This window comes from Astyanax mexicanus, chromosome 20 (genome assembly GCF_023375975.1).
Source record: "Astyanax mexicanus isolate ESR-SI-001 chromosome 20, AstMex3_surface, whole genome shotgun sequence".
Taxonomy (NCBI): Eukaryota; Metazoa; Chordata; class Actinopteri; order Characiformes; family Acestrorhamphidae; genus Astyanax; species Astyanax mexicanus.
In genome coordinates, this window is record NC_064427.1 from 39,271,619 (window position 1) to 39,287,238 (window position 15,620).

The window sequence follows — 15,620 nt, forward strand, 5'->3', positions numbered from 1 at the left end:
TATTTATGTCAGTAACCAATAGGAATGCACAGATATGGAAACAATGAATGAATGAGAGGATGAGGACTGGATCATTGGTAGGAATATGGGGATAGAGAGGATCATGGGTAGGAGTATGGGGATAGAGAGGATCATTGGTAGGAGTATGGGGATAAATAGAGAGGATCATTGGTAGGAGTATGGGGATAAATAGAGAGGATCATTGGTAGGAGTATGGGGATAAATAGAGAGGATCATTGGTAGGAGTATGGGGATAATAGAGAGGATCATTGGTAGGAGTATGGGGATAGAGAGGATCATTGGTAGGAGTATGGGGATAGAGAGGATCATTGGTAGGAGTATGGGGATAGAGAGGATCATTGGTAGGAGTATGGGGATAGAGAGAATCATTGGTAGGAGTATGGGGATAGAGAGGATCATTGGTAGGAGTATGGGGATAAATAGAGAGCATCATTGGTAGGAGTATGGGGATAAATAGGGTGGATCATTGGTAGGAGTATGGGGATAAATAGGGTGGATCATTGGTAGGAGTATGGGGGATAGAGAGGATCATTGGTAGGAGTATGGGGATAAATAGAGAGGATCATTGGTAGGAGTATGGGGATAAATAGGGTGGATCATTGGTAGGAGTATGGGGATAGAGAGGATCATTGGTAGGAGTATGGGGATAGAGAGGATCATTGGTAGGAGTATGGGGATAGAGAGGATCATTGGTAGGAGTATGGGGATAGAGAGGATCATTGGTAGGAGTATGGGGATAAATAGAGTGGATCATTGGTAGGAGTATGGGGATAAATAGGGTGGATCATTGGTAGGAGTATGGGGATTGAGAGGATCATTGGTAGGAGTATGGGGATAGAGAGGATCATTTGTAGGAGTATGGGGATAGAGAGGATCATTGGTAGGAGTATGGGGATAGAGAGGATCATTGGTAGGAGTATGGGGATAAATAGGGTGGATCATTGGTAGGAGTATGGGGATAGAGAGGATCATTGGTAGGAGTATGGGGATAGAGATGATCATTGGTAGGAGTATGGGGATAGAGAGGATCATTGGTAGGAGTATGGGGATAGAGAGGATCATTGGTAGGAGTATGGGGATAGAGAGGATCATTGGTAGGAGTATGGGGATAAATAGGGTGGATCATTGGTAGGAGTATGGGGATAGAGAGGATCATTGGTAGGAGTATGGGGATAGAGAGGATCATTGGTAGGAGTATGGGGATAAATAGGGTGGATCATTGGTAGGAGTATGGGGATAGAGAGGATCATTGATAGGAGTATGGGGATAGATAGGATCATTGGTAGGAGTATGGGGATAGAGAGGATCATTGGTAGGAGTATGGGGATAGAGAGGATCATTGGTAGGAGTATGGGGATAGAGAGGATCATTGGTAGGAGTATGGGGATAGAGAGGATCATTGGTAGCAGTATGGGGATAAATAAAGGGGATCATTGGTAGGAGTATGGGGATAAATAGGGTGGATCATTGGTAGGAGTATGGGGATAAATAGAGAGGATCATTGGTAGAAGGATGGGGATAAATAGGGTGGATCATTGGTAGGAGTATGGGGATAGAGAAGATCATTGGTAGGAGTATGGGGATAGAGAGGATCATTGGTAGGAGTATGGGGATAAATAGGGTGGATCATTGGTAGGAGTATGGGGATAGAGAGGATCATTGGTAGGAGTATGGGGATAGAGAGGATCATTGGTAGGAGTATGGGGATAAATAGGGTGGATCATTGGTAGGAGTATGGGGATAAATAGGTTGGATCATTGGTAGGAGTATGGGGATAGAGAGGATCATTGGTAGGAGTATGGGGATAGAGAGGATCATTGGTAGGAGTATGGGGATAGAGAGGATCATTGGTAGGAGTATGGAGATAGAGAGGATCATTGGTAGGAGTATGGGGATAGAGAGGATCATTGGTAGGAGTATGGGGACAAATAGAGAGGATCATTGGTAGGAGTATGGGGATAGAGAGGATCATTGGTAGGAGTATGGAGATAGAGAGGATCATTGATAGGAGTATGGGGATAGAGAGGATCATTGGTAGGAGTATGGGGATAGAGAGGATCATTGGTAGGAGTATGGGGATAGAGAGGATCATTGGTAGGAGTATGGGGGTAAATAGAGAGGATCATTGGTAGGAGTATGGGGATAAATAGGGTGGATCATTGGTATGAGTATGGGGATAGAGAGGATCATTGGTAGGAGTATGGGGATAGAGAGTATCATTGGTAGGAGTATGGGGATAGAGAGGATCATTGGTAGGAGTATGGGGATAGAGAGGATCATTGGTAGGAGTATGGGGATAGAGAGGATCATTGGTAGGAGTATGGGGATAGAGAGGATCATTGGTAGGAGTATGGGGATAAATAGAGTGGATCATTGGTAGGAGTATGGGGATAGAGAGGATCATTGGTAGGAGTATGGGGATAAATAGAGTGGATCATTGGTAGGAGTATGGGGATAAATAGGGTGGATCATTGGTAGGAGTATGGGGATTGAGAGGATCATTGGTAGGAGTATGGGGATAGAGAGGATCATTTGTAGGAGTATGGGGATAGAGAGGATCATTGGTAGGAGTATGGGGATAGAGAGGATCATTGGTAGGAGTATGGGGATAAATAGGGTGGATCATTGGTAGGAGTATGGGGATAGAGAGGATCATTGGTAGGAGTATGGGGATAGAGATGATCATTGGTAGGAGTATGGGGATAGAGAGGATCATTGGTAGGAGTATGGGGATAGAGAGGATCATTGGTAGGAGTATGGGGATAGAGAGGATCATTGGTAGGAGTATGGGGATAAATAGGGTGGATCATTGGTAGGAGTATGGGGATAGAGAGGATCATTGGTAGGAGTATGGGGATAGAGAGGATCATTGGTAGGAGTATGGGGATAAATAGGGTGGATCATTGGTAGGAGTATGGGGATAGAGAGGATCATTGATAGGAGTATGGGGATAGATAGGATCATTGGTAGGAGTATGGGGATAGAGAGGATCATTGGTAGGAGTATGGGGATAGAGAGGATCATTGGTAGGAGTATGGGGATAGAGAGGATCATTGGTAGGAGTATGGGGATAGAGAGGATCATTGGTAGCAGTATGGGGATAAATAAAGGGGATCATTGGTAGGAGTATGGGGATAAATAGGGTGGATCATTGGTAGGAGTATGGGGATAAATAGAGAGGATCATTGGTAGAAGGATGGGGATAAATAGGGTGGATCATTGGTAGGAGTATGGGGATAGAGAAGATCATTGGTAGGAGTATGGGGATAGAGAGGATCATTGGTAGGAGTATGGGGATAAATAGGGTGGATCATTGGTAGGAGTATGGGGATAGAGAGGATCATTGGTAGGAGTATGGGGATAGAGAGGATCATTGGTAGGAGTATGGGGATAAATAGGGTGGATCATTGGTAGGAGTATGGGGATAAATAGGTTGGATCATTGGTAGGAGTATGGGGATAGAGAGGATCATTGGTAGGAGTATGGGGATAGAGAGGATCATTGGTAGGAGTATGGGGATAGAGAGGATCATTGGTAGGAGTATGGAGATAGAGAGGATCATTGGTAGGAGTATGGGGATAGAGAGGATCATTGGTAGGAGTATGGGGACAAATAGAGAGGATCATTGGTAGGAGTATGGGGATAGAGAGGATCATTGGTAGGAGTATGGAGATAGAGAGGATCATTGATAGGAGTATGGGGATAGAGAGGATCATTGGTAGGAGTATGGGGATAGAGAGGATCATTGGTAGGAGTATGGGGATAGAGAGGATCATTGGTAGGAGTATGGGGGTAAATAGAGAGGATCATTGGTAGGAGTATGGGGATAAATAGGGTGGATCATTGGTATGAGTATGGGGATAGAGAGGATCATTGGTAGGAGTATGGGGATAGAGAGTATCATTGGTAGGAGTATGGGGATAGAGAGGATCATTGGTAGGAGTATGGGGATAGAGAGGATCATTGGTAGGAGTATGGGGATAGAGAGGATCATTGGTAGGAGTATGGGGATAAATAGAGTGGATCATTGGTAGGAGTATGGGGATAGAGAGGATCATTGGTAGGAGTATGGGGATAAATAGAGAGGATCATTGGTAGGAGTATGGGGACAAATAGGGTGGATCATTGGTAGGAGTATGGGGGTAGAGAGGATCATTGGTAGGAGTATGGGGATAGAGAGGATCATTGGTAGGAGTATGGGGATGGAGAGGATCATTGGTAGGAGTATGGGGACAGAGAGGATCATTGGAAGGAGTATGGGGATAGAGAGGATCATTGGTAGGAGTATGGGGATAGAGAGGATCATTGGTAGGAGTATGGGGATAAATAGGGTGGATCATTGGTAGGAGTATGGGGATAGAGAGGATCATTGGTAGGAGTATGGGGATAGAGAGGATCATTGGTAGGAGTATGGGGATAAATAGGGTGGATCATTGGTAGGAGTATGGGGATAAATAGGTTGGATCATTGGTAAGAGTATGGGGATAGAGAGGATCATTGGTAGGAGTATGGGGATAGAGAGGATCATTGGTAGGAGTATGGGGATAGAGAGGATCATTGGTAGGAGTATGGGGACAAATAGAGAGGATCATTGGTAGGAGTATGGGGATAGAGAGGATCATTGGTAGGAGTATGGAGATAGAGAGGATCATTGATAGGAGTATGGGGATAGAGAGGATCATTGGTAGGAGTATGGGGATAGAGAGGATCATTGGTAGGAGTATGGGGATAGAGAGGATCATTGGTAGGAGTATGGGGGTAAATAGAGAGGATCATTGGTAGGAGTATGGGGATAAATAGGGTGGATCATTGGTATGAGTATGGGGATAGAGAGGATCATTGGTAGGAGTATGGGGATAGAGAGGATCATTGGTAGGAGTATGGGGATAGAGAGGATCATTGGTAGGAGTATGGGGATAGAGAGGATCATTGGTAGGAGTATGGGGATAGAGAGGATCATTGGTAGGAGTATGGGGATAAATAGAGTGGATCATTGGTAGGAGTATGGGGATAAATAGAGTGGATCATTGGTAGGAGTATGGGGATAGAGAGGATCATTGGTAGGAGTATGGGGATAGAGAGGATCATTGGTAGGAGTATGGGGATAGAGAGGATCATTGGTAGGAGTATGGGGATAAATAGAGAGGATCATTGGTAGGAGTATGGGGACAAATAGGGTGGATCATTGGTAGGAGTATGGGGGTAGAGAGGATCATTGGTAGGAGTATGGGGATAGAGAGGAGCATTGGTAGGAGTATGGGGATGGAGAGGATCATTGGTAGGAGTATGGGGATAGAGAGGATCATTGGAAGTAGTATGGGGATAGAGAGGATCATTGGTAGGAGTATGGGGATAGAGAGGATCATTGGTAGGAGTATGGGGATAAATAGGGTGGATCATTGGTAGGAGTATGGGGATGGAGAGGATCATTGGTAGGAGTATGGGGATAGAGAGGATCATTGGTAGGAGTATGGGGATAAATAGGGTGGATCATTGGTAGGAGTATGGGGATAAATAGGTTGGATCATTGGTAAGAGTATGGGGATAGAGAGGATCATTGGTAGGAGTATGGGGATAGAGAGGATCATTGGTAGGAGTATGGGGATAGAGAGGATCATTGGTAGGAGTATGGGGACAAATAGAGAGGATCATTGGTAGGAGTATGGGGATAGAGAGGATCATTGGTAGGAGTATGGAGATAGAGAGGATCATTGATAGGAGTATGGGGATAGAGAGGATCATTGGTAGGAGTATGGGGATAGAGAGGATCATTGGTAGGAGTATGGGGATAGAGAGGATCATTGGTAGGAGTATGGGGGTAAATAGAGAGGATCATTGGTAGGAGTATGGGGATAAATAGGGTGGATCATTGGTATGAGTATGGGGATAGAGAGGATCATTGGTAGGAGTATGGGGATAGAGAGGATCATTGGTAGGAGTATGGGGATAGAGAGGATCATTGGTAGGAGTATGGGGATAGAGAGGATCATTGGTAGGAGTATGGGGATAGAGAGGATCATTGGTAGGAGTATGGGGATAAATAGAGTGGATCATTGGTAGGAGTATGGGGATAAATAGAGTGGATCATTGGTAGGAGTATGGGGATAAATAGAGAGGATCATTGGTAGGAGTATGGGGATAGAGAGGATCATTGGTAGGAGTATGGGGATAAATAGAGAGGATCATTGGTAGGAGTATGGGGACAAATAGGGTGGATCATTGGTAGGAGTATGGGGATAAATAGAGAGGATCATTGGTAGGAGTATGGGGATAGAGAGGATCATTGGTAGGAGTATGGGGATAGAGAGGATCATTGGTAGGAGTATGGGGATAGAGAGGATCATTGGTAGGAGTATGGGGATAAATAGAGTGGATCATTGGTAGGAGTATGGGGATAAATAGAGTGGATCATTGGTAGGAGTATGGGGATAAATAGAGAGGATCATTGGTAGGAGTATGGGGATAGAGAGGATCATTGGTAGGAGTATGGGGATAAATAGAGAGGATCATTGGTAGGAGTATGGGGACAAATAGGGTGGATCATTGGTAGGAGTATGGGGGTAGAGAGGATCATTGGTAGGAGTATGGGGATAGAGAGGATCATTGGTAGGAGTATGGGGATGGAGAGGATCATTGGTAGGAGTATGGGGATAGAGAGGATCATTGGAAGGAGTATGGGGATAGAGAGGATCATTGGTAGGAGTATGGGGATAGAGAGGATCATTGGTAGGAGTATGGGGATAAATAGGGTGGATCATTGGTAGGAGTATGGGGATGGAGAGGATCATTGGTAGGAGTATGGGGATAGAGAGGATCATTGGTAGGAGTATGGGGATAAATAGAGAGGATCATTGGTAGGAATATGGGGATAAATAGAGAGGATCATTGGTAGGAGTATGGGGACAAATAGGGTGGATCATTGGTAGGAGTATGGGGGTAGAGAGGATCATTGGTAGGAGTATGGAGATAGAGAGGATCATTGGTAGGAGTATGGGGATAGAGAGGATCATTGGTAGGAGTATGGGGACAAATAGAGAGGATCATTGGTAGGAGTATGGGGATAGAGAGGATCATTGGTAGGAGTATGGGGATAGAGAGGATCATTGATAGGAGTATAGGGGTAGAGAGGATCATTGGTAGGAGTATGGGGATAGAGAGGATCATTGGTAGGAGTATGGGGATAGAGAGGATCATTGGTAGGAGTATGGGGACAAATAGAGAGGATCATTGATAGGAGTATAGGGATAGAGAGGATCATTGGTAGGAGTATGGGGATAGAGAGGATCATTGATAGGAGTATGGGGATAGAGAGGATTATTGGTAGGAGTATGGGGATAGAGAGGATCATTGGTAGGAGTATGGGGATAAATAGAGAGGATCATTGGTAGGAGTATGGGGATACAGTTGTGGTCAAAAGTTTACATACACTTGTAAAAAAACATAATGTTATGGCTGTCTTGAGTTTTCAATAAGTTCTACAACTCTTATTTTTCTGTGATAGAGTGATCGGAACACATACATGTTTGTCACAAAAAACAGTCATAAAATTTGGTTCTTTCATAAATTTATTATGGGTCTGCTGAAAATGTCACCAAATCTGCTGGGTCAAAAATATACATACAGCAACAAAATTTGTCAATTTTGGTGATGTAGCGAGTTGTGTCAATCAAATTAGCTTCTTGTCATGGCCTCTTCACTTCTTGTAAGTGATTCTGATTGACTACAGCTGTTGACTTCTCATGAGCCCATTTAAATAGGGCTCATTTGACCCAGTGATTAGACTCAGCTACAAAAGCTACAATGGGAAAGTCAAAGGAACTCAGTGTGGATCTGAAAAAGCGAATTATTGACTTGAACAAGTCAGGGAAGTCACTTGGAGCCATTTCAAAGCAGCTACAGGTCCCAAGAGCAACTGTGCAGACAATTATACGCAAGTATAAAGTGCATGGAACAGTTGTGTCACTGCCACGATCAGGAAGAAAACGCAAGCTATCACATGCTGCCGAGAGGAGATTGGTCAGGATGGTCAAGAGTCAACCAAGAATCACCAAGAAGCAGGTCTGCAAGGATTTGGAAGCTGATGGAACACAGGTGTCAGTCTCCACAGTCAAGCGTGTTTTACATCGCCATGGACTGAGAGGCTGCCGTGCAAGAAAGAAGCCCTTGCTCCAGAAAAGGCACCTTAAGACTCGGCTGAAGTTTGCTGCTGATCACATGGACAAAGATAAAACCTTCTGGAGGAAAGTTCTCTGGTCAGAAGAATCAAAAATTGAGCTGTTTGGCCACAACACCCAGCAATATGTTTGGAGGAGAAAAGGTGAGGCCTTTAATCCCAGGAACACCATGCCTACTGTCAAGCATGGTGGTGGTAGTATTATGCTCTGGGGATGTTTTGCTGCCAGTGGAACTGGTTCTTTGCAGAAAGTAAATGGGATAATGAAGAAGGAGGATTACCTCCAAATTCTGCAGGAAAACTTAAAACCATCAGCCCGAAGGTTGGGTCTTGGGCGCAGTTGGGTGTTCCAACAAGACAATGACCCAAAACACACATCAAAAGTGGTAAAGGAATGGCTAAACCAGGCTAGAATTAAGGTTTTAGAATGGCCTTCCCAAAGTCCTGACTTAAACCCCATTGAGAACATGTGGACAGTGCTAAAGAAACGGGTTCATGCAAGAAAACCATCACATTTAGCTGAACTGCACCAATTCTGTCAAGAAGAGTGGTCAAACATTCGACCTGAAGCTTGCCAGGAGCTTGTGGATGGCTACCAAAAGCGCCTAGTTGCCGTGAAAATGGCCAAGGGACATGTAACCAAATACTAATGTTGCTGTATGTATATTTTTGACCCAGCAGATTTGGTGACATTTTCAGCAGACCCATAATAAATTTATGAAAGAACCAAATTTTATGACTGTTTTTTGTGACAAACATGTATGTGTTCCGATCACTCTATCACAGAAAAATAAGAGTTGTAGAACTTATTGAAAACTCAAGACAGCCATAACATTATGTTTTTTTACAAGTGTATGTAAACTTTTGACCACAACTGTAAATAGGGTGGATCATTGGTAGGAGTATGGGGATAGAGAGGATCATTGGTAGGAGTTTGGGGATAGAGAGGATCATTGGTAGGAGTATGGGGATAGAGAGGATCATTGGTAGGAGTATGGGGATAGAGAGGATCATTGGTAGGAGTATGGGGATAAATAGGGTGGATCATTGGTAGGAGTATGTGGATAGAGAGGATCATTGGTAGGAGTATGGGCATAGAGAGGATCATTGGTAGGAGTATGGAGATAGAGAGGATCATTGGTAGGAGTATGGGGATAGAGAGGATCATTGGTAGGAGTATGGGGACAAATAGAGAGGATCATTGGTAGGAGTATGGGGATAGAGAGGATCATTGGTAGGAGTATGGGGATAGAGAGGATCATTGGTAGGAGTATGGGGATAAATAGAGAGGATCATTGGTAGGAGTATGGGGATAAATAGGGTGGATCATTGGTAGGAGTATGGGGATAGAGAGGATCATTGGTAGGAGTATGGGGATAGAGAGGATCATTGGTATGAGTATGGGGATAGAGAGGATCATTGGTAGGAGTATGGGGATAGAGAGGATCATTGGTAGGAGTATGGGGATAGAGAGGATCATTGGTAGGAGTATGGGGATAGAGAGGATCATTGGTAGGAGTATGGGGATAAATAGAGTGGATCATTGGTAGGAGTATGGGGATAGAGAGGATCATTGGTAGGAGTATGGGGATAGAGAGGATCATTGGTAGGAGGATGGGGGTAGAGAGGATCATTGGTAGGAGTATGGGGATAGAGAGGATCATTGGTAGGAGTATGGGGACAAATAGGGTGGATCATTGGTAGGAGTATGGGGGTAGAGAGGATCATTGGTAGGAGTATGGGGATAGAGAGGATCATTGGTAGGAGTATGGGGATGGAGAGGATCATTGGTAGGAGTATGGGGATAGAGAGGATCATTGGAAGGAGTATGGGGATAGAGAGGATCATTGGTAGGAGTATGGGGATAGAGAGGATCATTGGTAGGAGTATGGGGATAAATAGGGTGGATCATTGGTAGGAGTATGGGGATGGAGAGGATCATTGGTAGGAGTATGGGGATAGAGAGGATCATTGGTAGGAGTATGGGGATAGAGAGGATCATTGGAAGGAGTATGGGGATAGAGAGGATCATTGGAAGGAATATGGGGATAGAGAGGATCATTGGTAGGAGTATGGGGATAAATAGAGAGGATCATTGGTAGGAGTATGGGGATAAATAGAGAGGATCATTGGTAGGAGTATGGGGACAAATAGGGTGGATCATTGGTAGGAGTATGGGGTAGAGAGGATCATTGGTAGGAGTATGGAGATAGAGAGGATCATTGGTAGGAGTATGGGGATAGAGAGGATCATTGGTAGGAGTATGGGGACAAATAGAGAGGATCATTGGTAGGAGTATGGGGATAGAGAGGATCATTGGTAGGAGTATGGGGATAGAGAGGATCATTGATAGGAGTATAGGGATAGAGAGGATTATTGGTAGGAGTATGGGGATAGAGAGGATCATTGGTAGGAGTATGGGGATAGAGAGGATCATTGGTAGGAGTATGGGGATAAATAGAGAGGATCATTGGTAGGAGTATGGGGACAAATAGGGTGGATCATTGGTAGGAGTATGGGGTAGAGAGGATCATTGGTAGGAGTATGGAGATAGAGAGGATTATTGGTAGGAGTATGGGGATAGAGAGGATCATTGGTAGGAGTATGGGGATAGAGAGGATCATTGGTAGGAGTATGGGGATAAATAGAGAGGATCATTGGTAGGAGTATGGGGATAAATAGGGTGGATCATTGGTAGGAGTATGGGGATAGAGAGGATCATTGGTAGGAGTATGGGGATGGAGAGGATCATTGGTAGGAGTATGGGGACGAGCTCTGTAAGAAAGCGTAGAACTCCACCACTGACGGGGACAGTTGAACGAGGCTGACTCTAGCAGAGTAGTCACTCTAAATTAACATGCATTCACTAAAAAAAGTGAGTAGTGGAAACGACATCCATCATTCTCCAAGCTCCTGAAGTAGAATAAATATTCATCTCCCGCTTCTTTCCATTCAGTCTGATCAGTAGAAAAAGATTGCCTTGTGGGAGGCTATTCTCCTCAGAGCACACCGACCACCCCGTCATAGATCCACTTCAAATGGGAGTAAAATGACGGTAATGATTACGCTAATCCCATAATCTTGATAATCTTGTGAAAAGTGAACAGAGGAGTGTGCTGGCTGAACAGATGCTGTTGTTATGGCTGAATAAGCCTCAAAGCTTCTTTGTCCTCTATGTGCGTGAGCTCACACAGAGAGTCTTAGCAGCGAAGAGATTCAGGAGGAAGAGTTCTGCAGAAGCTGATGTCAAAATGACTTTTTTTATGGTCATATTTGAGATTGTGAGTCTAGCTAAGCACAGGATTGCTTTTGTAATTCTGTATCATATAATGTGATTTTCACTAGTTCTGGGCCATATTATATTCCATTTCTATATAGCATTATAAACACTTATTGGGTGCTGCTACTCCATGGTAAAAAAGAGGAGGATGAAGGAGCATCACCTTCAACTAAATCTCTCAAAGACTGAACTTCTGGTCATACCAGCAAAACCATCTTTTCAACACAACCTCTCTATAAGCATCGACCATCACCATCACCTACCCTGTGGCCTCAGTTGCTCGATCCTGCCCCTTTGCGCTTTATAACATCAGAAAAATTTGACCGTTTCTGACGCAACAGGCCACCCAACTCCTGGTACAAGCACTCGTCATCTCACGACTAACTGACCTCCCGGCCTGTGTAGTAAAACCACTCCAAATGATCCAGAACGCAGCAGCACGTCTGGTCTTCAATCAGCCAAAACGGGCACATGTCACCCCGCTGCTCATTGAGCTCCATTGGCTACCAGTTGATGCTCGTATCAAATTCAAAACTCTTACAATCGCCTACAAGGTGATGACAGAACAGCTCCTTCCTACCTGCACTCGCTCCTGAAGACTTACGCTACCTCCCGGCCGCTGCGCTCCTCCAGTGAACGTCGCCTCGCTTTACCAAACAAACATTCACACAAAGCAATCCAGACTGTTCTCATACAGAGTTCCCCAATGGTGGAACAAACTACCTTCCACTACCAGATCAGGAGAATCTCTCGCTATCTTTAATAAACTCCTGAAGACAGAGCTCTTCAAAGAGCACTTACTCTCCTAACACCTCTAACTAACTACCTTCTACTACCAGATCAGGAGAATCTCTCACTATCTTTAATAAACTCCTGAAGACAGAGCTCTTCAAAGAACACTTACTCTCCTAACACCTCTAACTAACTACCTTCTACTACCAGATCAGGAGAATCTCTCACTATCTTTAATAAACTCCTGAAGACAGAGCTCTTCAAAGAGCTCTTACTCTCCTGACACCTCTAACTAACTACCTTCTACTACCAGATCAGGAGAATCTCTCCTTTCTTTAATAATAAACTCCTGAAGACTGAGCTCTTCAAAGAGCACTTACTCTCCTAACACCTCTAACTAACTACCTTCCACTACCAGATCAGGAGAATCTCTCACTATCTTTAATAAACTCCTGAAGACAGAGCTCTTCAAAGAGCACTTACTCTCCTAACACCTCTAACTAACTACCTTCTACTACCAGATCAGGAGAATCTCTCACTATCTTTAATAAACTCCTGAAGACAGAGCTCTTCAAAGAGCTCTTACTCTCCTAACACCTCTAACTAACTACCTTCTACTACCAGATCAGGAGAATCTCTCACTATCTTTAATAAACTCCTGAAGACAGAGCTCTTCAAAGAGCACTTACTCTCCTAACACCTCTAACTAACTACCTTCTACTACCAGATCAGGAGAATCTCTCACTATCTTTAATACACTCCTGAAGACAGAGCTCTTCAAAGAGCACTTACTCTCCTAACACCTCTAACTAACTACCTACTTCTAACCTATGTTTATGCTATGTTATGTCTAACCTGACGCTATGTCATGTAGGTGCATGAAATAAGTCTTCGCTGATACTGTTCTTCGTATATAAGAAAATTTATTACAGAAAAGAATAATTAGTACAAAAAAAACACCATTATAAAAAGCAGCCAGGTTTTGCTTGGAGCTCAAGATACTACATACATAAAGACACAGCATTTTGATGATAAACCTGTATTTAAAATAAATACACTGTCTTATTACCACAGTATTTTTAAGGTGGATTTGTGCTGCTCTAAATGACAGATCAAACTTAGAAATGGGATGTCCTTGCATCACAAAGCTTCTTTCATTATGTTGAACGTGCCCGTGTGTGTGTGTGTGTGTGTGTATTCCCCTGGGAGCTGGAATGCTCTTCTAATTACCTTACCGGGTGTGGAGGAATGGATGCATTTAAATGTGTGTATGTGTGTGGGGAATACTGTTCTTGTGTACGTGTGTGTGTGTGTGTGCTTGTGTGTGTGTGTGTGTGTGTGTGTGTGTGTGGGAGGTGCCCTTGAGTGGCACGGTGTCGGTAACAATTATGTCAACCTGCCAGTTCAGTGTAAGTTTTCATTGATCGTAATGGTGTGAGGAGTGTGTGCTGAAATTGAAATGGATTGTAAGTAATGCTCACATGCATCCTCAGGTTCATGACTTTCAGCATGTTTGTGCGCTTTTCCTTTACTCACTGCGTGTGTGTGTGTGTGTGTGTGTGTCACTGCAGGAGGAAAGTGGAGATCATGCACACGCACAGCCTCTTCACGCTGCTGGGCGAGAGATTAATGATGCACACCAACACTGTGACAGTCACTACCTACAACACACTCTATGAGGTATGCCACCAACACACACCAGCACACACACAACCGTATTCCACCCACACCAGCCCTCAGAAATGGAATAATCAGTCAACATTCAGTCATATTCTGATTTATTTCTTGTTTATTAATTAATGTATGCAAATTTTTGTTCATTTTTATTAATTTCTTCCCAATTTATTCATTTTAAATCCCCACTGACAATTCTCCATTAATATCACCAGTGCTGGGAGAGCGAAGACATGCATATCCTATGAGCCAACCAACCACATCTCACATAGTCTTTAAAATGCTATAAAAAGATTGATAACTAGTTCTTTGTTTGAACATACAGTGCAAAAAAAACATTCTTCACTTGGTCAACTATTGGATAAATGAATTCTATTTAGAACAATATATATATATATATATATATATATATATATATATATATATATATAGAGAGAGAGAGAGAGAGAGAGAGAGAGAGAGAGAGAGAGATTCATGCCACAGTTAGTTCCAACCATGCAATGTGATTGGCTGAGAGGCGTTCCATGAGTGCCATTCTCAGCCAGTAATGCACTGTAACTAACAGGTAACCTAGCAACGATGCAGCGCTTACAAACCAAACACCACATCTACAAACAGAGCAGCAATGGAACTATTTTAAACTATTAACACTAGTTAAGAGTGTCAATTCATTATTATTTACAGTATTCTAAAGCATTAACCCTCAGTACTGTTTAATGTCTTAACTAGTCTCAATTAATAATAATTAGTTGACATTACTTTTAACCATTTACCAATGTTAATTACTGTCATAAGTAGGGGTGTGCCATATCGTATCATACACAATAATATCGCCAACATTTTTGAATACCGTGAACGATATTATACCCTGAAATATTGTGCCATATCATCCACCTCTAATTATCACATTGTGGTACTACTTTTTTGCTGTTTTTACCAAAAGAAAAGAATCACACTGTTCTCATTTCTCATTATATATCTACTAGAGACAGATTATATCTGTACAGTATCATTTATTTTACTTTAATCCTATATATATATATATATATATTGAGATAAATGGAGTGCATTATTAGTATTAGTACCATGACTAATAATTCTGGATCATTGACTTCTGTTACAAATCTGATAAAATTATTGTATTTTTTTTAATATCTCAGTTAGGGATGTGATCATATCGTATGCAATGATAACATTTTATTTTATTTTTTTTTGCAGTAGTATGTTTTTATTATTATATATATATTTTTTTTTAAATTCAGTGTTTGTTCATATATTACCAAGCGTATAATTATTGTGAAAATACCATGAAATATTGTGATAATATTTTAGGGCCATATCGCCCACCATTATGCATAAGTACTATTATTTAGGACCAAAAATCAGACAAAATCAGCACACACATTCATGTCTCTGTTTATGCATCAAAACATACAAATAGATAGATATACTTTTCTTTTTCTTTCTTTCTTTTTATTTTTATCATTATTTATTTACTTTTTTTTCTTCCCACCTCTATCAGTCTTACTTTCAAATCTTTTTGTTCCTTTTTTTCTCCTGTTATCTCATCTTCCCCCAATTATCCCCTTTTCTTCATCCCCCAGCAGCACCCTCCCCCAAATCCCTGTAATTGTAATCCTCCTTAACTATAAAAAAAAAACTGAAACTAGTAGCTGTTGTAATGTGTACATAATCAAATAAATAAACAATAAAGTACTAATAGTCCTCCGAAGAGGGGGG

The 15,620-nt window shown here is 42.6% G+C and overlaps 2 protein-coding genes across 13 annotated transcripts in view; both read left to right on the forward strand.

Annotated features, from left to right (window-relative positions):
- The window catches only part of stard13a (StAR-related lipid transfer (START) domain containing 13a), a 522,041-nt gene that overhangs the window by 465,282 nt on the left and 41,139 nt on the right, over nt 1-15,620 (forward strand). The gene's annotated exons all lie outside the window — the stretch shown is intronic.
- Nucleotides 1-15,620, forward strand: part of nbeaa (neurobeachin a) — a 314,222-nt gene that overhangs the window by 219,722 nt on the left and 78,880 nt on the right. For all 10 annotated transcript variants that reach the window (XM_049468902.1, XM_049468904.1, XM_049468903.1 and 7 more), the window contains exon 18: nt 13,778-13,886. In XM_049468902.1, the coding sequence (XP_049324859.1) occupies nt 13,778-13,886 (109 nt within the window). The remainder of the gene's footprint in view (nt 1-13,777; nt 13,887-15,620) is intronic.